The following is a 22,785-nucleotide window of genomic DNA, read 5'->3' on the forward strand; positions in this document are numbered from 1 at the left end:
ATTTCACCCTATGTTTTATTTTTTATTTTTTATTATACAAGCGAGATATCCGAGGATAGGTATGTTAAGAGTATCAATCTCACATCGGATAAAGAATAGATATTGCATGTGTTTGTAAATAATTGAGCTACTCTCCATATCGTCAATTGTTTTGATAGTGGAACCTCAACTTTCTTCATGGTATCAAACCAGGTTGTCTCATATCTGAAGTCCAAGCCCCACGTGCTTTATGTTTACCCAATTTGTGTTATCCACGTGTTAGCTAGCCTTGAATATCCTCTACTTTTAAGGGTAGAAGTAAATGTTATTAACCATTTGATCAAAATAATGAAATATAAAGGTAATTATACGTATATTTGTATGTGTATATTTCATATTCAATCATAATAGATGCTTATATATATATATATATGAAAGAACAGATATCTTAATGGCCTATCAATTCTAGTAATGGTCATCACTCAAATGAAAATGACAACTAAACCGAATATTACGATATAGCGAATTATTTCGATTATAAAAGATGAAACAAATTATTAATTATACCATTTTCTATAGAGAAAAGTTGATATGGTATTATTGAAGAACCGAACACAAACTAGTAATTTACCTGAACATACATGATGTACCACTCGCAAATGATTGAAATTATTATTTTATCTATCGCTCCATATAATGTTATGCGACATAATTTACATGCTTAATTAAGTTAACCGTTATGATTGATGCTTAATCATACAAGGTAAAAATACGTGTGGCCATCACCAACATGATCTCAGTTATCGATCATCATGACAACATTAGCATGTGTGTGTGAGAGAGAGGGAGAGAGAAGTCCATATTTATCCATCCAAATTTCTAATTGTCTAATGCGTACTCTATATATATATTACATGCTTGTGTGTTGGGAGGAGAGGGGAGATTTGGATAGAAAACCAAGTAGGATATGAGAGAATTAATAGTATTTATAATAATAATAATAATAATAATAATAAAGAAAAAGATAATGCTTCTTTACTAATCCACATCATTTTATTGTTCAAACATCATAATCGGTAATACTATTATTTTTATTGTCATTTGAAGAAACTCATTTGATTTGTAGACAGTTTAATCATTCATATGAATCAAAACAAGCTAATAGCTCATCACATCTTACCATAATTGTCCCTTCTTTTTTAGATTAGTCATTCATATGAATCAAATAAGTTGACAGACACATCACTTTTTACCACAGTGGTCTTTATCATTTTGATGGTACAGTGAAATTATATTTCATGTTAATGAGAAAGTATATTCCTCTCATTGTCCTCCTTTCCAATATTATCTTAAGGATAGTTCTATGTACACACTTATTTTTGCTATCCACACACTCTTGTTAATTTTTTATCATTAATCTTTTTTAATTTATTTAATCTGACTGAAAATTAAAAAGATATATAAAAAATAAAAATAAATGTGTGAATATAAAAGTATAGTGTGAAATATAAGGGATATATTTGATCTTAATTCGCGAGCATCTTTTGTCTTCTCTTTCTTCTTCTTTTTTCTTGGTTCTTTCGTTCTGACGCCTGAAAGTGACGGGGCCAAAACCCTAGGGATAAAAAAGAAGGTGCTTGCGAACGATGGCTCCAAAACAAAAATAAATGCGTGCTCTCTCTTTTTCTCTCTGCCTCTGCATGTCTCTGTGAATAATACAAACCTGCTATCTCTCAGCTTGCAACAGAAAGTAAACTGCATTTCCCCCTCTGAACTCTCCCCGTCCGCGGCCCCATCCCCTCCCCGCTCTCTCTCTCTCTCTCTCTCTCTCTCTCTCTCTCTCTCTCTCTCTCTCTCTCTCGTAATGCTCCTTCTGCGTTAGTTATAATTTAAAACTTACCCTTAATTCGTGTAAGATTTATAACATTAGCTCCTAATTAATCAAGAGAAGAGGAAACAAAAATTAATGGACGGTATTCTAATTGACAAAATTTAATTTGGTGTCCAATTACGCTTCTCCTACGTACGTGATTGATATGTAATGAACCTATTACAATTGGTAAAGTCCATCGAGGCCGAACTAGGATAGAAATCATTTACAAATCAATTTATATTGAATGCAATATTTGCTAAAGTTTTTCTTCCGCTATGACCGTGGACTTGCGTACTTGATTAGCAGTTAGCCCAAGTGGTGAGAGAGAGTGGAAAAGAAGGATTAAGGGTAATTTTCTTAGTTTTTGGGAAGAGTTTGAAATTATTACAATAATTAAGGAAGGGAGGAGTTTCGAACTTGGTACTCATGATGGAAACCAAAACCTGATCCACTAAGATATTCAAAAAGTTTATGACTATATTTGGATATGATATGATAATTCATGTGAGATTTTAGTGATTAAGGGTAATTTTCTAGGGTATTTACTGGATATCAACTTCAACGTGATCTGGCGAAGAGAGTCTTTTTAGTTCAACTGATAAAAAATAGGAAAATGATCTAATCTACCACTATTACAATTAAAAGTAGAATACCACTTAAGCAACAAGTCCTTATTCATTTATATTCAATGCAATAGTGCTATGTCATTGGCTTTAAACAGTAACAGCCTGATAGGTAGATGCAATATTTCCGTAAAAAATATTTATATATCCAGCACTGATGTCCTATGTTAAATTTCTTCTTGCCTTATATCACTAGTATAAAAATTATGAAAACTTGATCATTAAAACTAGATTACAGGCACAGGTTATTGAGGGTGTGCATCGATGCCATGATTTTATCTCCTCCCTTCTGTCATCTCAGACCCAAAGAGAACTGGATGTCTCAGTGAAGTTAAAAGTATAGTTCCTTAGACCTTTTGCAGTATTTACGAAAAAAAAGAAGACGACCTTTTGCAGTAAGTGACAACTATATAAACAGTGATCATCGTATACTATATACTCTTCTTTTAGCTTGATTCATACTACATTGACTTTGTACGCAGCTTTCTTTTTCTCTTATACTCGTGCCTAATGCTTTTCCAACAGATCTACCATCACTGTCTGCCCAACATGAAACATCCCTCAAGGTGAAAGTGAAGTAACAAACAAGGTCAATTAGGATATACATATATGTATATATGCGGTTATAATAATAAATTAACAATGCTTAGGAAAAATAAGAGGATCTTCTATGGACATGTCAAAAGATAAATGTTAAATTTTAATTTAATGGCTGATGACAATGTCGAATTTTCTTCTCCTCTAATTCATGAAATTCTTTTTAGGAGTTCTCGGCACTTATGCCAAGTGGTGTTCCCACCATTGGGACTCTGACACTTAGATATTCTTTTCTTTCTTTTTAATTAAATAAATTTAGATGTTAAATTCTCACAGACGAGGAACACCATCTAGCACAAGTATTGGGAACCCTTAAAATTTTCTCCTGATTCATATGTTTTTTTTGTTGTTGTAATAATATTTGTAGGACCCATTTTAAAAAGAAATCAACTAAAACAAATTTTCTTGGTTTACAATTAGTGCGTTAATGAGACCTACACAACAAAACAATTAGAAAATTAATTGACATCCCATTTTCTCATATGTCAGAAATGGCAACAAAAAATTGTTATGTCGATCCACGTAGGATTGACATATTGGAACTTCTTCCTACCTTCAAATTTGATTGCATGACATTTCACTTAAGACATCTCATTTGAAGATGCTCTAAATAGTCAACTACGTAAATAAGACATGTTAGATGGTGACAAACAAGATTGGTGGCAACGAGCATAATGAGCGGCAAATGGGATAATTAGGGATTTAACATATATTTCTATGACTATTTAACACAATTCATTAGGATGTCTAGTTAGTTACGAGACTTTATACAAGAGACTTGTAACTCATTGAATTTAGAACATTAACCCTATGCATTTGAGGTCGGAGTTTGCGTAAAAAGAAAATACAAGATTTAACTAGCCCACCAAAAGTAGGTTAACGAAATCTAGGCAAGCACCAAAACTTGATAGAGTTGTAACAGCTCGAAATTTATGCGGCCGCAAGGAACAGTAGTGTAGGGTGTTTTTTACATGGCTATTCTGGTACCACTTAGAAGTTAGAAACTAAGATTAACTACTAAGTAGCTGTTAGAAACTAAGATCAACTACTAAGTAACAGTTAGAAACTAGGATTAACTGCGTGCTAAGTAGGTAGCTAGGGTGGCCCCGGAAGATTTAATCCACTAATTACCAAAAAGTCGCCCAACTTTGGCAGTCACGTAGAATTCTTAAATTTAATCAATGATAATCGGCATTAAAGTTTAGCAAACTAGTAATCAAGGAGACCTGAAATGGTTGAAAATCATGTGTTCTGTGAATATCAGATTGTGCGCCAATGCATGACACGTACCAGGCAATGGAATGACAGATGCCATGCACCGGGCAATGGATATTGGATGTGTGGCCAAGAGTTCAATGACCAAGCCAAAAATCCTGGTGTATACTGTATATTAGAAAAACCTCATCTCTGTACAGCCAAAAGGCTAGTGGCAATAGGGCTTTTCCCAACTCCGGGAGGGCCTGGAGCTAATATGGGATAATCCCAAACAACAATGCATATTAAGATTTCGACAAGGCCTTGGGGGTGGGTGGGGGGCAACAACAATGGGTGCATAAAAAGTCCATCCCCTTGATCCAGTCAGGGACATTCTGCTAGATCCCGGCTCACTCACTACAAGAAAAATGGCCTTTGGGCACAAAATTAGGGACACCAATGAGGTGTTTGTGTTTGTTTAAACACCAATAAGGTGGAACAGTGCTCATTTGGTAATGGGCACCATGACTTGTGCGCAATGTTAAGAAAAGTGGACACAAACACATTACTGGGCACAGAGCCATGACTTTTGTGCCGTTAATGTTAGCAATGGAAATTTTTTATTAATTTGCAATGACACCATAAATATAATTGTGTCCTATAATTTAATATATTTAAAGTAAAAGTAGATTTTTTGTGCCCTTTGTTTAAAATAATGTTTTAAACAAAATAAGAAACCATTTTCCTCAATCTTCACGCCTCTCTGTGTTTCCCCTTTCAATTCCTCCGCCTCTCCTCTCTCTCTGGCTCTCCCCTTCCCAATCGAACCGAGCCTCTCTTCAACCCTAGGCTCTCTCTCTCTCTCTCTCTCTCTTTCTCTCTCTATCTATCTATTTTCGCCAAATTTTTCTATTTCCCTCTCTGTGTCTCTCTCGCCTCTCATCTCAATTCTCAAGTTGGAGTTCACATCTCACGCAGAAACAGAATTTGCAAATCCTTCCCCTTCAAATTTCACACACACTGAGAATCGGTGGGTCTCAACTCAAGTCTTCAGTTGAGTTCACAAATTCTCACAGACTCTGCAAATCCATCTCTTTCACACAGAATCTACAAATCAGTCGACCTCAACTCTCATCTCATCCCGAGTTCCCCTTTAGTTCAATACCTGTATAATGGGATTCTTTCCTTTCCACTTCGTTCCAGGTAAAATGGTAACAATTTAGAACTTGTATTGGTTAATTTAGTTAATAATTTGTAATTAATTTTAGGGTTAGGGTTTGTTTGAAACACAAGGGAACTGAGCGTTTTTCTCTTTTGGGTAATCAAAAGGGGATTTGATCTGGTTCAGATTCAAACATACCCATTTTTGCTTCGAATGGGAAGTGACCTGCTGTCACTTCGAATAGGTTTATACTGGAAGGTGATTGGCTGTTTTTATGAATTAACAAATATTGAGTTGTATATGTACTAATTAATGTATTAGCTAATGGTATATTTGGCTTTGGAAAGCTGTTATTCAGCTTTTTCATGGCACAATAATTAATTGGAAGGCTGTTATTCCATTTTGCTCAAATTTGTTCATATTTCTCGTTGATTGTACAATTCAGGTTGATTGTTCATATTTGTGACTTGTCACTATGAACGCATTTGTACAATTTAGGTTGATTGTACAACGAGTGGGTTTTCGTATTTGTACAGTAGGCAATGATTCTTTAAGGAAGGTGAACTGGTAGAGTAATTTAGTTTAGGAAATAAAGTATGAATTGGTACTGGTAGTAGTATGTATAATGTATTAATGAACTTACAATCTAGAAAGAGAAGGAGGTTTCTTAGAAAGCAAATGAACTGGCACTGGTTTTACTTTGATATGTTGTCAAATTGCTCTGGTACTGGAAGTGGCAAATGGTTTATTTGTTCAAGTCTCTTCCAATTTTTCTCCCAATCTTCCCTTTATAGTTAATTTTATTTCCAACTAGCTTTTGTATGCTCTCGTCAAATTGCTTGATATGATGCTGTTAATTTCCAACTAGCTTCCATCTAAAATTTCCCCGACAAGAACTTCCATACGTCCTTATCCAAAGAAGCACAAGAAAGCACAAACCTTGCAAAGGGCTTCTACAACAAACAGGGGATTATGATATTAACCTTCAGAGCTATTGTATTTGCTTACCTGATTTTTCTTCTTATATACTTGATTAAGACATTTTGAATTTGCAGGTTCTGAAAGATGCTGAGGTAGCCTTACTTCATGGCAGATTTGGAACTTCTAGGTATTGATTTTAATTAACTCCGTTTTTTGGTGTCTTTTTCGACTGATTGTGGGAATGGTTTTGAATTCGACTATATTTGTTTTAATGACTATATAATGAATGTGTATCTATTTGACTACATAATGAATGTGTATGTAATGAATATTGTAGTCTGTTAGCCGAGTGGGTCTTTTATTCACTAACATCAAGCGAAGGGTTATGTTAGTCGGTTTCAACAGGTTTTTGCCATGGTCGCTCTCAATAGCGGTAATTCCAGTTGGTCAATTTCTTTAGTCTGTTACATAACTTAAAAGGATAGGAAACTTCTCTAGTCTCTGCTTGAATACTGGAATCAAAATGAAGATGATAATATTTATCTATAACGAATCTGATCCTTGAGCAACTAGCCATGTAACCTTGTGCAAAGTCTTATGGGACTGAACAACCTAGTAATGCATTTTTAAGTTTTTAATGTTTGAAAGTTTTTTGGTCCTTGAACATCACTGGAAATATGTGGTAGTTTCCCCTTTTGTTGGTTGTGTAAACTGCTTTATGGAAAATCTTAGAAGTTTTGTTTGTTTTTTATCTTGCTTGTAAATGTATTTTTTATGAGGAGTACTTGTAGTTTCCCCTATTAATCTTTTGCTTCCATTGTTGGTTGTTTTGGACGGTGGAGTTGTTAAATAAGAATCATCTTTAAGCAGGTGGTGGAAAGGCCCCTAAAGCAAATATGAGTCCTCCCACAGACGATAGAGGTATGTCTTTCATTCTTTATCCCTTCATTTTCTTTGCTCTTGTAAATTGTTTGGTTTTTCTTTATCTTTGAATTTATATGTATATGTACGTATGTATGTATGTATGTGTATCTACTACACTGAATTCGCAGGCTTTTAGTTTGTTTAAGTGCTGAATTTTTGTAAAGCTGCATTTTCAAATGCTGAATTTTTTTTACCTAAACTTTGTTTCCCTCTTTTCCCATACAGGTTGCTCTGCTTGGGTTTAGTTTTAAGCACATTGAAAATGGAGGGGAAATTGATGCCAGTGCACCTTGGGACTACGTTGAGATTCAGATTTTTCCATCCCAGAACAGGTTAGGTTTTCGCCTTTCGGTAAATTTTATTCTTTTAAGGGTATATGTTTTCTCCTCTGTTGTATTGGATTATAAAAGTTTGTTCTTTTTGTATATGCTACACTAAGTGCATTATTATTTCCCGTTGGTGATTCCTTTTGTCTGGTTATTCCATTGGAGAGTAACTACATGATTTTTTGTGTATTAGAATTGATAAGTTACCTTTCCTCTCTTCGGACTTATAATAAATCGATAAATTATAATGATTTTTCATATTGTTGTATAGTTCCCTACCGAGTGGAAGCACGAAAGACATTATCAAAGCTGAAAGCTACTTGATTATAAGCAGGTTAGATTTCAAAAAACTTATTTATTAGCTTGTGCTTGCCTGGTTATTTGTTTTTTTACTTATTCTTTGCTCTTTTCTTCAATTTGGCTGGTTGTTGCATTATGCTGCGAAGAGTATATCTTTCTACTATTATAATTATAGGACTAGTGTAACAACTTGCTATTTAGCTACTCTCTTACATAAGAAATCGTTAAAGTTTATGGTATGTATATTTAGGCAATGATTGAAAAATATTTATGTATTTTGGTTGGCGTTTCTGTCGAAACTTTGCTACATAGTCTTTGAAAAGAAAGTAGCAATGCATCAGCATCGCTGCTTTTACTGCTCGATAGATTTCTCACTCATGTTCATTTTCACAGGCTGGAGCAGGGGCTGAAGGTTGTTTGCGGTGGTTGAGGGTTGTCTGGCATGCGAGGAACTCGAGAGTAATGGTATTTGTTAGGTTCTTAGATTTAGCTAATAGTTTTTCATGGAATAAAAAATGTATTACGAATTATTTTCATTATATGTATGAATAATTTCTTATTGATGGTATTAGTATTTGAATATATATTTTTTTATATATTTATCCTATTGGGCACAATAACAAACTTGTGCTAACGAAAAAGTCATCTGACATGGGTGTCAGAAAAGAGGCACAGAAAACCCTTATTTGTGCTGAGCCTTTTGGTCAGCAAAGACCATATTGTGCCCTTTGACAAATGGTGACGCCCATAGAGGGCACAGACGTAAACATAGTAGCTGCATTGTTGCTATTGGTCTATAAGCACAATTGTTGGTGCTTTTTGGCCTCAAAGGGAACAGATAATTTATTGTGTACAGTGCTCATTTTTCTTGTAGTGACTGTCGTCAAAACTTGCTTAACTAAAAAAATTTCATTTAGGCCAAATTGCTGGAACCTCAATTGCCTGCGATGTCAATTGCAGTTTCATCTCTTAAACGATGGCAATATACAAAACAAGTTAGAAACAACTAAAGACTATATAGGAAAGAGCGATGAGAAGCGAGATTCACGTAGTTCGTTTGGAGTCCAGGCAAACCTATAATGTAGGTTTAAGGCATTTAACTCCAAATACCAGCCTTACAGCATTTAGTCTCCGAACGAAACTCCATTAGAAGAGCATTTGACTTTGGGATTAAAGTTGAGAACTTGAGATAAGTTTGGTTGTATAAATGAAACTCTCCTCAGAGTATGCTTACACTGACAATGATAAACAGCGAGAGTCATCCCTTCTAGGCTAGAACAATAATATAGATCAGAGAAGCTTGCTAATATTCGTTCTAAATCCTAAATGGTTAAACCTCGGTCTTCATATGGTTGAAGTTGGGGAAAGACAATCACAATGACAGACAAGAATCGCAAAATTATTGCAAGAAGAAATCTTAAAAGTTAAAAAAACGAGCGATAATGTCATCCATGACAACAGCAGTTGCATTTGGATTTTAGACAAATACATTATTGGACAAACAAAAGGAGGAAAAAAAAATGGTTGTGTGAAGTACCCTTATTCATGTCAAACACAGCACTTCATTAAGTAAGCAGACTAGACAAATATCCATGCTAACATGAAAATCATCTCTTTAGTTTGACGAGAGGAACAAAATAACATAGATATTTTTCCAGAATCCCATAAGCCTGCAAGAAGCCAAAACAAGCTGAGAGTCATTGATACAATATAAACATGAAAACAATAAGCAAGCAACGCCAAATATAAGTACATAACCTGAGAAACCAAAGGATATAAAAATGCAAACACAACGACGATAACCAAGGTGAGAAATGGGGAAAGAGAAAGTAAAAATTAGGAAAGAGCATGTGTATAGCCGTTATCTCTATGCATCTTCAACGGGCTAATCATTTATGAAAAGAAATTAGCACATTCAGGATGCAGCCAAATAGCTCAAAGGAAATTGAGAACCGTCACCAGAAGCAATAGTGTCCGTCCACTTATGGATGTCAATGAAGTGAAAGCGATTCCTACAGATAGATTTCAATATCAAATCATTCAACAGAAGATACCAGCTGTGAAAACCAGGCTTTGTGGTTTAGTTTTTTCAATATGTCTTGAATTAAAGACTTTCTCTGTCCCACAGCCTTCCAAACAAGAATAAAATAAGCTAAAATATTCTCTCTGCTCTCTAGTTCTACCTTTAGTTCATCCCCATGGATGTTTCCATGAGTTCTTCCCAAAAGGAACTAGAAAAATCATCATGGATCTTTCTATCAGGTCAAAACATAATTCCAAGTGTGATCACCCAAGCCAAAGCATAGATTGTGCCAGACTTTGACTGATGCATCTCCAACAAACAAATTGAAGTTTCAATGAGATTGGACTCATTGGACCACATAATACTTGTCTAATATCTATATAAAGGTTGGCCATGTGCATTAACTTCCATGACAAATTGGCGTTAGACGAGAGATGACTTGCAGGCCATGCAGACAACATGATCCTAAATGTGAGCTCTCATGGTTGCTTGTTCTCTACCTACAACGTTATCAGCATTAAGGCCTCCAGCCTGACTTGCAGGCCATGCAGACAACATGATCCTAAATTCAGGGGGCGAATGACTCACCGCAATGAACAGAAGGTTTTACCAAGTGAACAATCTATGTTCTTTCCATTAACTTTCACAACAAGATGACAAATATAACAGTAAACTGTGCCCAAACAAAATAAAAGGCCCACATTTCCAATCCTCGAATCAGATACGGACTATGACTCAAGGTTTAAGGTGTAAACTGCTGTGTTTGTGGTACATTTACTGCTCATACTCGTATCAACTAAAGACTCGTTGAATCGAAGATTTTCATGGTTTCCCCAGGCTATAAAGACTTGGATGGAGCACGTATAGAGGTCCATTAAAGCAAAAAATGCATCCTGCTTCAGCATCAGAGAAACTGAAATTGCACTAATCCAAAGTTACAGCTAAAACGCCGCTGAAAGCAGCAATTCCTAATCAATCAAGCCTCAAAGGCATAAGATTTTATATCAACTAAGAACAAAATTGCTACCCTAACTTCACCATTCAAAATGCTCCAATCTAAACCCTAAACCGTATTATGACTAAAACCCTAAGACGCTCTGAAAGATAAGAACAAATTCTTTGTGATGGATGGATGATGATTTTAAAGTTTTGGATTCTCTAACTAAGGTATGAACCGATTTATGTAAGTCTTTTTTTTTTTTTATTTATTTCAATTATTTTTGTTTAGGGTTTAGGAGTGTATTATCTGCAAAAAAGGGCTTTGTCAGCCCAAGTCTGTGTTAAACAAAAGAAAGAAAAAATGGATTTATGCCCTACTTTTTGCCGGGAAAAAAGGGGGAGTTTGTAAAGGAAAAATGGTCTTTAGTTGATGGGATTATGCTGAAATTAAGGCTATAACCATGCGATTTTCCATGGAAACTTTTTTGAAAGTAAGTGCTTTGGTGAGGGCAATTATCACCGATTCTTATTAATTTTGATTTCAATTTCTATCTATATAAAATCATGAATAATTGAAGGGAAAGATACCTATTGACGATGGTGGCAGTGGCGGTTGTTGTTGTGGTCACAGTAGTGGAGGTTGTGGTTATGGTGACGGAGGTGGCAACAATGGTGGTTGGAGATGGTAGTGGTCACTTTATTATCTAAGGGCACGTTTATGTACCTGCAATCGGAAACAATTTACAGAATTGGATTCCGATTATGGGATACACCTTTGTTTACGTAATCTTGGGGAATCAAAATACATGTGGAGTCGACATGCATTAAGGAATCCCACTCCTTATTTTGGAGAAATTGGACTCCCTACACGAGGGAGGTATTTCAATTCCTAGACACGTGAGGAATCCGGAATGAATTTCTTCTACCAATTATGCCCTCACTTGTTTCTGATTATCCCAACATTGCCCTTCATTTGACACTTATCCAACGCAGCTCATTCTCCGTCTCTATCAACTAGGGGTGGGCACGGTGCGGTTCGGTGCGGTTCCACCCCTAAACCGGAATCGGAATCGAAATATATTAACGGTTCGATTCGGTGCGGTTCCACTTAAATTTATTACTAGAACATTACGGTTCGGTCTACACCGGTTCCGATTCGGTTCTTGCCGGTTTACGGTTCCTAATAATAAATTATTTGAACACCAAATCATTATGCATTCAAATACATCTTCTAAAACCGATTACATAAAGTTGCATACAACACATCTTTTTTAATGCAAATGTCTTTGGTAGTGGCACCAAGTCAACAAAAAGAGACAACTAAAATACATACGCACTGGTCAATCAGTCAACAAACAAAAAAATGATGAAGCAAATTGCAGGTTTTCAGACTTCAGAGAGCAAGCAGGAAGCAGCAGCTCATGTACACAATTTTTCAACCTATTATACCATGACATGTGTGTGTATATATAATTTATTTATTTATTATTAATAAAATGGTTCGGTTCGGTTTGGCCTGTTCTTGGTCATTCGAAACCGGAACCGGAACCGGTTTGAACGGTTCGGTTCGGTTTTTCACTCAAAGTTGACTTTTCCGGTCAACACGGTTTTTTTTCTTACGGTTCGATGCGGTTTTGCGGTTTGGCGGTTTTTATGCCCACCCCTACTATCAACAACACATCCTCCGCCGCGCAGGGCCACATCACATACCTTGCCTAATCTCCATTTGTTTCACAGAATCGCTGGACTCTTACCTGAATATGACCGTTGCACTCTTAACCGATGTAATGGACCGGGATCAAGACGGCAACTAGACCACTCCGCGCTGGACCATGAATGGCCTAGATATAAGGCGGTGGCTATGGAGGCGTAAGGGTGTGGAAGATAGAAACAGGGCAAGGAAAGGCAAGGGTGGGTGGAGGGCAATGCAACTGGACTTCAAGATGAAACGGAGGCATGGGAAAGATGGAGATGTGGGGGATGGATGGAAATTACCATCTTTTAATAACTAAATAAAACCTATTTATATATTTTTATATAGATGAATTTTGTTATATAAATTTAATTAAGAAATTTATTTTAATTAATTAGTATGAAAATAATTTATTTATGTAAGGGCAATTTAGTAATCAACCTAGTTTTAATTCCGATTGAAGTGAATTAGTAAACAACTTATATAGACTCAACTTTATTCCTACTCTGATTCCACCTAATTTCAATTCCTCTTCAATCCTCGATCTAATTACGAATTGGTAAGAGATAAAATGTATGTGGAAGGATAAATATGTTATTTTCAAAACTTAATGAAGGTATTATAATAATTAAAAAACATTTATTAAAGGCTCAACTATGCGTTTTATTAAAGTAGCTTTTAAAAGTTACGCTGCTTTTAAAAGTTGGAGGGTATTGCTTTTAAAATAAGCAAAGATATTTTACATTTATTAAACATTTTTTTACGGTTTAACTTTGATGTGAAGCAGTTTTTTGTGAAAAAAAGAAAACCAATACTAACGATGTCTTAGTGTTAAAAAAATAAAAAAAATAAAAAAAATTCAAAACCCCCTTTTTTATAATTTTTATTCCAAAATTAAAACAATTTTCCTTATTTATTTTTTCCCGAAGGTGCCTCTTTCTCTTGTTATCTTTTTTGCCCTCCTCTCTCCCCTAGTACTGTTATCTCTCTCTCTCTCTCTGCAACTTCACTTTGCTTCATCTCAGCCCACAGAGATCTCTCTCTCAAGCTTTCTCTCTCTAAAGCTCCGATCGCTCCAAGCAGGTTCTCCAGACTCCTCTCTTGAATCTAACTTTCTTTATGTTTACAGTTTACTACCTCTGCTGGTTAATTTCACATTTAATTTTATTTATTCTTCAATAGTGATTGATCTGTAATATCATGTTTCCCAAACAAATCTCTTCATTGCTTTGGATGTTGGTGCGGATAAATTTCTGTGCTTTTTCCGTATTTTGCTAAATTAGGGTTTATGGAATTTTAATCAGATATTGTTTTGTTTATCATTATAGCTGTTATGTTCTGGGCTACTTCATTTTTTCAGCTGGCCCTTTTTTTCTTAGGTCAAATTCACATGGTCTACTCCATTTGGGTTTTATTGGGATTTCTATAACATGAATAAATACTTCTGGGTTTTTGAAATTGTTTATAATTGTAAGCAAATTTCCGCGATTTGAGCGTGTACGTAGGGATTGGTTTCTAATGTGTGATTTATGGTATTGTGATAATACACTTATGATTTAGTACTTGTTACTCGAAACCGTTTTAGCTCATCATCCTTGGACTTGACTTAGCTTATCGGGTCATTAGGGTTTTGTATTGCAGTTATTGTGTTGCTAGTATTCTGATTCTCTTGTTGCAAATATGATATTCACAATGTATCAGTGCTTATGCTTCTACATTCTTTATCAAATCTTACTAGATTTTGTGGTGCTTAAAGTTTGATTTTATTTGTCATATTTTTTCAATTTATTGATTTTTTTTATTGGTTGGTTATGATTCTAATGTGTGAATTGTGATATTACACTTATGATTGACTTCTCGAAACCGTTTTAGCTCATATTAATTTAACATATGAGCTCAAAGACAAAACCTTTTGTGCTTTTAACTTCAACTTAAAGTGCCCGTGTGTGCTTATCGGGTTATAAAATTGCTCATTGTCATTTTTACTTTGCTATGTTGCGGATTCTCTTGTTACAGATATGATATTCACAATGTATCACTTGTTATGCTTCTATATTCATTGTAGCGTTGTTTTTTAAATGTATTGATTTTCTAATTGGTTGAAATGGGTATGTGCTTTCCGCTTTAAAATTTCAAAGGTTGTTTTTCTTTCATGCATTTGTTAGGTCTTGAATAACTTAAAAAGCATGTTGCTTTGGCTCTCGTGTTGTTATCATGTGTTTTTTTTTTTACATCTTAGTAGTTTCGTCATTATGTTTCTTACTAATATTATGGATTTTAAACTCTCTGTAGATAGTCATGCAGGAAGCGACTGCTGCCCCTGCTCCCAATGCCCAATTTGTTAGCAATGCCTTTGTGGAGCAATATTACCATATTCTTCGCCAATCTCCACAGTTAGTGCATAAGTTTTAATTTTTATCAGGATTCAAGCTCTCTGAGCAGGACGGATATCAAGGGCAATATGACAACCGTGACAGCCATGGAAGTAAGTATTCTTTCATATATTTTCATGACACAGTTTCTACTTCAAGCTCATGGTTTAGTTTTCGCAGAAATTATTTTCTAACAAGTTTTGAGATTTGATTTTCAATTTTTGTATGGCTTAACATGAATTAGGCAGCGCTTTTCTGTATGTTTCGGATTCAGTTTTTCACTTTAACACATTAAAGAAAGTTTAATTTGTAGCAAGCATGTAGAAATATGTATATGTTGTAATGGTTGAACATGAATTTGGCAGCTTTTACATTGTTGTATTAAACTTTTCTATAAGTGCATGTTGAACAAATACACAGACAGGATGTCTATTTGATGCTTAAGGCTCCAAATTTAGACATTTATTGACAATTGTAACTAGCCTATACAGTAACATTTCTTATATGATACGGTGGCTGATTCAGATGGCCAATGCTCTAGTCATGAAATGATGAAAATTTTGTATTTAAGCATTAACTGCATGTTGAACATGTCACAGTATAAGAAGCGAGGCCTTTAATGAATCAAATTCATGCCCTTTTTCAGGCCAAACTTTTTGTTTTGAAAATCTTGAAATATTGTGCATCACTTCTTGGACTTGATAGAAAATGAATTATAGAATCCTAAATTTTTGTTGTAAATAATAAAGATGATAAATATTACATTTGTTAACATTGCATTATCTTTTGGAACAGGCAGTGGGTGAAAAAATTCAGTCCTTAAATTACGGAGACTATACGACAGAAATAAAAACAGAAGATTCCGTGCATACTCAAAAGGAGGTTAAGGATGGTGCTTGTATGGATGTTGTTTGTAGGACGGAAAAGTCTCAGGAGACTAAAAAGGCTAAGTTTGAATCAGTTCCTCCAAAGGTGGATGAGTTTGGGAGATTGGTCAGAGAAGGTTCCAGTGATAGTGACTCTGACGATTCACTCTATAATAAAAGGTATAATAAAAGAGGTAGAAGTCGAATACATAGCCGTAGCCGTAGCCGCAGTCGGTCTCCTCTTGATAGCAGGAGGGGAAGTTCATGGAGGAGAAGAGAGAAGCGAAGCCGTTCTCGGAGGTACTTCCAACTGTGCTGTATCTGCATTGTTCTGTTTGGTGGGCTGTTTAATGTTGACTTGAGTTTAGGTCTGAGGCATCTAAATTGCGGGGTCTTTGTTTGTCTTTTATTATGATTTCATAGAGTACAGTATCTGAGGAGAATAATAAATATTCCTCTTGATTGTTTGTGTTCCCAGTCGGTCTTCTAGGAATCAAAGAAGCAGGAGTAGGAGCAGGTCCCCCGCATTTAGGCGTGCAAATGAGTTCAGAGATGGCAGTAAGAGACAGGACCGGCGCCACATTCCAGAATGTTTTGACTTCCTTCGAGGCAGATGCTACCGAGGAGCACACTGTCGGTATATGCACCGGGAATATGACAAGAATGATGGTTCAAGGCAACATAGGAGCAAACCAACACTTTTCGAGTCTCAGCCTAGTTTCAAAACTTTTGGGATTAAGGAAAAGGTTGATGAAATTAAAGCTCGGGAGATGCAACTCTGTGAAGATGCACCTATTGCTAGAAAAGATGGTCAGTTGATTGATGCTGAGAAAATGAATTGTGAGAGTTCTAGAGTCACAGATATTGCAGTGCAAGTAAAACAAATAGTTCCTGAAAACCTTAGGGAAACCACCACTCACATTCCTGACAGAAAAGAATTTCACGAAGTGCAAAAATCTCACCACCCACCCCCTCAGCTAATAAGCAGTGCTGGTAATATGAAGTCATCTGATGGTACTTCTGAGGATGTGCTTCCTCTTATGAACAAGTCCGTAGTCGAGCAACCTCAAAAGGCTGATTGTCCATCTGTTCAGATGGAAAACTCTTTCATAACAGATCTGTCACCGGTTCAAGCATCCACGACTTCTCCAAATATGGTTTCTAGTAGTGAGCCTTTACCAAATGCAATCGCCTCGACTAATGTGTGGCCCATCAAAAGTTCTAATGACCAACCACTTTCATCACAATTCATGGCTCCTAATTCTAAAGAGTTACCTCTTCCCAGCATCTCTGCTGTAAATGTTCCATATCTTTCAGAGCTGCCCCTTCCTCCACCTCCTCCTCAACCTTCACAAGGTGCCAGTGCAGTTCATGCTCCACAGATGCATAGGGATTACAATTTGATGCCACTCTGTCCACCGCAGTCTATATCTTATCAAGGTTCCTTACCCAACCAACATGCTCAGTTCTCTCTACCACCAAATTCCCCTTGGACATCCTTACCCCCACCACCTCCACGACCACTGTATGATTCATCTTTAAATGCAGGAACTACCGCACTAGGTGGTTCTTCACAGTTTCAGCCGAACCATTTGGTTCCAAGGAATGACTTTGGTTCTCAGCCTTCTATCAGGCCATACTCAACTGTATTGCCTTCTCATTCTCAGGCTGATGATTTTCTGCATCGTATGTACCCTCCAATGCAGGAATTTCCTCGCCCTGTGTTGCATAGAGCAGATTTCAGATCAGGCAACTCATCAAGTCAACCATTTGGAGGCCCTGGTCATATGAGAGAAGACCACTTTACACATGCTCCTGTGCAGGATTTAAGTTCTTCACACACTTTTGCTCATGGCAACACGCACCCACAACCTGGTCCTCCTTCACAGGAATTGACTATGAACAAATTGCAAAATTTCTCTGGTGACAATTTTCCTTCTGGCGAGCTTTTAAATTCATCCTCACAGATTCATCCCTGTTCACAGAACCAACAGCCAACCTATAGCACACAATACCCTGTTGGTGATGGCATCTTGGGTGTGCCTGGGAAGACTGGTGCGCAATACCCTGTAGGTGATAGCATTTTGGGTTTTCCTGGGAAGGATGGTCCTATGTCCCAATACCCTACCGATCTTGTGGACAGAAATCAATCATCTCGCCTTCCTGATTTTGGGGCATCTAGAATACCTACACATCATAATCCTTACGCATCTACTTTTGAGCAGCCACTATCCTCCAAATTCAGTTCTAACATTCACAATCAAGACAACGGTGCTCCCTCTGGTAACATGTTTGATACTCCCGGCAATTTGAGCCAAGTTCTTGTGGATGGGCAAGGTGTTGGCAGTGTTGGATCAAGACAGACTACTTCATCGCCGAGTTCTGCTAGAGCTGCTGGTCAGCTATTGCCCAAGTCAGAAGCTGAGCAGTATGATCCACTTTGGGACAGCATTGAGCCATCATCAGCTTTGCTCAAGAAACATGGTCATGGTCAAAAACAGGAATCTGCCGGTGATTCCAATATCATTGTGAGGCTCAGTGAGAACAAGCATAAAGAGGTTGAAACTGTTGCATCAGCTACATCTCTGGATATTGATGAGTTTGGTGAGACAGCGGATGCAGAAGTGGGTGTTGTTGAGGACGAGAGTCTGAGTGATCGTGGTGGTGCAGCAAACATGGCTGGTGAGATTGAGATTGATCAGGTTGAGTCTCCAGGGAAGAGCAAGAAGAAAAAGGATTCAAGATCAACGAGACTTTTCAAGATTGCTATTGCAAATTTTGTAAAGGAAATTCTGAAGCCATCGTGGCGGCAGGGTAATATGAGCAAGGAAGCGTTTAAGACCATTGTCAAAAAGACTGTTGATAAGGTCTCTGGAGCCATGAAGAAGCACCAGATACCCAAGTCAGAGGCAAAGATAAATCACTACATTGACTCGTCACAGCGGAAACTGACAAAACTGGTGATGGTAAATACTTTTTCCAATTCCTTTCTGCTTTGAATGACATGGTGGTGTTAGTTGATTGGGATTTTGACACAAGGCACAGTGGCACACCCTCTTAAACTTCTGCATAAATAAATTTTTTGTTCTCCGCGTGAAAAGAGGATGAAACTCATAGTTTAAGGCCTGATGCTTTCGGTCTTAGTGCGAGAACATGTTGCGTAGTTTGATCTTCACTGTTTTCTCTATATGATCTGCAGGGTTATGTTGACAAGTATGTGAATGTGTAGACGTCAGCTGTGTTGAAGCAACCAACCTGCACGCAACGGCACAATTTCTTGAGGGTGTCATCTCGGACCAAAAGAGAACTGGATCTCTCAGTGAAGATTAAAGTAGAGCCTTAGACCTTTTGCAGTAAGTCACAACTATATAAACAGTGATCATTGTATACTATATATATAGTGTGAATTCTAAGAAGGTTGATTGAATGGTTCGGTGAAATGGGGTTATAATTATAAGTTAACCATGCTGGGAAAATTAATAGTCAACTATGTAAATAAGACAATCAATGCGGGCTGACTCAGTGGTTAGGGATAAATACTTGGCCTATATTGCACATGGCACATCCTGGTTTCAGTTCCTAGCGCTTGAGAATCACACGGTTGTAGTCAAGAGAGGTTGAAATGCCTCTTTGAATCTTTCTGATCACCATAAGGTGGATTGTCTTGGCGAAGTCATCAGCTAGTCCCTTTTGAAGAAAAACCATGTAAATAAGACATGATAGATGGTGACGGAGAAGATTGGTGGCAATGATCATGATGAGCGGCGAACGGGATAATTAGGGAATTAACATATATATCTATGTTGCAGTTGACCATATTAACCGAAAATTCATTCAGATTTCTACCTAATTACGAGATTTTTTATGCAAGAGACTTGTAATGCAGTAGATTAAGAACTATGAACTTGAGGTCGGAGTTTGCATAAAGTTGCCCAACTTTGGCAGTTACTTAGAACTGTTAAATTTAATCAATAATAATCCGCATAAGCTTTAGCCTTTACCTAGTAATCAAGGAGACCTGAAATGGTTGAAATTATTTGTCGTGCAAATATCCGATCGGGCGCCGGTGCATGGCACGTCCTTGATCCAGTCAGGGACATTCTGCTAGATTCCGGCTCACCCTCGTCAAAATTTGCTTAACTAGAAAAACCCGTTTCTGCCAAATTGCTGGAAGCTCAATTGCCTTCGATGTCAATTGCAGTTCCGTCTCTTAAAACTTCGGCAGCATACAAAACAAGTTAGAAACAACTGAAGACTACATAGGAAGGAGAGATGAGAAGCGAGATTCACGTAGATCATTTGGAGTCCAGGCCGACCTATAATGTAAGGTTAAGGGCGTTGAACTCGAAATACCAGCCTTATTGCATTCAGTCTCCGAATGAAACTCTCATGAGAAAAGCATTTGACTTTGGGATTAATGTTGAGAACTAGAGATAAGTTTGGTTGTATGAATGAAACTCTCCTCGGAGTACACTTACACTGACAATGATAAACAGTGAGATCAGAGAAACTTACTCATATTCGTTCTAAATCCGAAACCTAGGTCTTCATGCGGTTGCAGTTGGGGAAAGACAATCACAATGACAGACAAGAATTGCAAAATTATCGCAAGTAGAGATCTTAGAAGTTATAAAAACGAGCGATAATGTCATCCAATCACCCAACTGCGGTTGCATTTAGATTTTATACAAATACATTACTGCACAAACTAAAGGATAAAAAAAAGTTGTGTCAAGTACCCTTTATTCACGTCGAACACAGCATTTCATTAAGTGAGCAGACTAGACAAGCATCTATGCTAACATGAACAGCATCTCTTTAGTTCGACGAGAGGAACAAAATAACACACATATTTTTCCAGAATCCCATAAGCCTGCAAGAAGCTAAAACAAGCTGAGAATCACTGATACAATTAAACACGAAAGCAACAAGCAAGCAACGCCAAATAAGTACATAACCTGAGAAATCAAAGCATATAAAATACACAAACACAACGACAGGAACCAAGGAGAGAAACAGGGAAAAGAAAAACTAAAAATTAAAAATTAGGAAGGAGCACGTGGATAGTCGTTATCTCTATGTATCTTCAACGGGCCAATCATTTATGAAAAGAAATTACCACATTCAAGATGCAGCCAACAAGCTCAGAGGAAATTGAGAACCATCACCAGAAGCATAGATTGTGCCAGACTTTGACTGATGCATCCCCAACAAACAAATTGAACCTTCAACAAGATTGGAGTCATTGGACCACATATTACTTGTCTAATATCTGTATAAAGGTTGGCCATGTGCATTATGTTCTATGAAAAATTGACGTTAGACGAGATGAGAAAGTTCAGGGAAGCTAAAAGTGAGCTCTCATGGTGGCTTGTTCTCTACCTACAAGGTTATCAGCATTAAGACCTAAATTCAGGGGGCAAATGACTCACAGAAATGAACATAAGGTTTTTGTACTAGGTGAAGAATCTATGTTTTTTCAATTAACTTTCACAAAATAGACAGATAAATATAACAGTAAACTGTGTCAAAAACAAAACAAAAGTCCCACATTCTCAATCCTCGAATCAGATACAGACTATGCCTCAAGGTTTAAGGTGTAAACTGCTGCGTTTGCGGTACATTTACTACTCATACTTGTATTCAACTAAAGACTCATTGAATCGAATATTTTCATGGTTTCCTGAGGCTATAAAAGACGTGGATGGAGCACCTACAGAGGTCCGTTGAAGCAAAAAATGCATCCTGCTTCAGCATCAGAGAAACTGAATTTGCAATAATCCAAAGTTACAGCTAAAACGCTGCTGAAACCAGCAATTCCTAATCAATCAAGCCTCAGAAAGCATAAGATTTATCAACTAAGAACAAAATTACTACCCTAACTTGACCATTCACGTATGCTCCTACCATAAAGCAGACACAAACACAAACTCAACAAACTCAAAACAACAGAAACCACCTTCATCACGAAAAACCCGAAGCACAAAAACCTTTTTCATTTCTGTCGAGCTATTAACCAAACTAAAGGGATCAACTTCCTGCTCAACTATATTCCAAAACACAATAAAGACTCCTCCTTTTGCATATATATATCACTCCATTAGTAAACTTTCACAAATATAATTAACCACAAAACACAAAATTCCACTTAATTTGCAGAATGCCCAAAATAAAAACCCTAAATTAAATTAATTAAAGCCTTAAACTATCAAATTAAGGAAAAATTGGATGAGGGAAACGAACCCACTTCATTTCTGGTAGCCTCCACCTCGAGCATTGTAATCCTCTTCAACGGCATCGGCCAAGTAAACAGGTGGGAATTCCGAGACGTCGAATGTCGTCCTCTCCTTCATCATCTTCTCCACATCCGCCTTCTTCAAAACGGTGCGTCTAATCGGTGGCCGGTTGCGCCTCTGGTCGCGGGTATAGTACTTGATGTCGTACACGGTTTCCGGGTTGGAGGTGGGCACGCAGGCCTGGACCTTGGTCGTGGCTGGGCACTCGACCCGGTACTCGAGCGCGCCGGGCACGGCTAATTTGTACTCCGGGTCGGCACACGGGCCGGTTATTTCCCACGGTTTCTTGAGGTAACGCTTTAGGGTTTGGGCGAGGGATGACACGGCGGTGGAGACCGATTTCGCCATTGGAGAAGTTTTGAGATGCAGATCAGGTGAGAAACTCAGGCGAACCAATAAAACTAAAATATATTAATAAAATTAAAATTTATTAATAAACTCACTCCCATTTAATCAATTTTTCTCGTACGTTCTATTATTGTTAGAACCCTAAAACGCTTTCATAGAAAGAAAAAAACACCAATGATGATTTTGAATTTTAAATCCCCTAACTAAAGCATGACTCCATTTATTCGAGTAATTGTGAAGAAAAGCAAGTCTTTTGGTGTTGGCATTGTCATTCTGCCCAAAACGATAAATTAAATATCATTAATTTTTATTAATTTCAATTTTAATTTCAAGTAATCGTGAAGAAAAT

General features: G+C 37.0%; 2 protein-coding genes and 1 long non-coding RNA gene across 8 annotated transcripts; 2 read left to right on the forward strand and 1 right to left on the reverse strand.

Annotated features, from left to right (window-relative positions):
* The first annotated feature begins 7,548 nt into the window (after positions 1-7,548).
* Positions 7,549-8,486, forward strand: LOC103930509. The gene is made up of 3 exons (XR_007259662.1): positions 7,549-7,605; positions 7,871-7,933; positions 8,293-8,486. It is a non-coding gene; the product is annotated as an uncharacterized LOC103930509 (long non-coding RNA).
* Positions 8,487-17,672: 9,186 nt separating this feature from the next.
* On the forward strand, positions 17,673-19,254 carry LOC103930516 (zinc finger CCCH domain-containing protein 38). The gene is made up of 2 exons (XM_009339862.3): positions 17,673-18,758; positions 18,992-19,254. The coding sequence occupies exons 1-2, from the start codon at positions 17,691-17,693 to the stop codon at positions 19,019-19,021; spliced, it is 1,098 nt and encodes a 365-aa protein (XP_009338137.2). The 5' UTR covers positions 17,673-17,690; the 3' UTR covers positions 19,022-19,254.
* Positions 19,255-20,394: 1,140 nt separating this feature from the next.
* On the reverse strand, positions 20,395-22,636 carry LOC103930530. 6 transcript variants are annotated; one of them, XR_007259755.1, is made up of 3 exons: positions 22,036-22,635; positions 20,912-21,017; positions 20,395-20,665 (listed from the first exon to the last, which is right to left on the reverse strand). XR_007259755.1 is itself a non-coding variant. In XM_048588035.1 (2 exons), the coding sequence occupies exon 1, from the start codon at positions 22,434-22,436 to the stop codon at positions 22,041-22,043; it is 396 nt and encodes a 131-aa protein (XP_048443992.1). In that variant the 5' UTR covers positions 22,437-22,636; the 3' UTR covers positions 20,395-20,665; position 22,040. The 6 variants fall into 6 exon arrangements, 4 of the variants coding, with proteins under 4 accessions (XP_048443992.1, XP_048443993.1, XP_009338162.1 ...); XR_007259756.1 differs by having other exon boundaries at positions 20,395-20,675; XM_048588035.1 differs by lacking the exon at positions 20,912-21,017 and having other exon boundaries at positions 22,040-22,636.
* Between the last annotated feature and the right edge of the window lie 149 nt (positions 22,637-22,785).

Source organism: the organism of the source record quoted next, unplaced genomic scaffold (assembly GCF_019419815.1).
Source record: "Pyrus x bretschneideri cultivar Hongxiangsu unplaced genomic scaffold, Pyrus_bretschneideri_v1 Contig27, whole genome shotgun sequence".
Taxonomy (NCBI): Eukaryota; Viridiplantae; Streptophyta; class Magnoliopsida; order Rosales; family Rosaceae; genus Pyrus; species Pyrus x bretschneideri.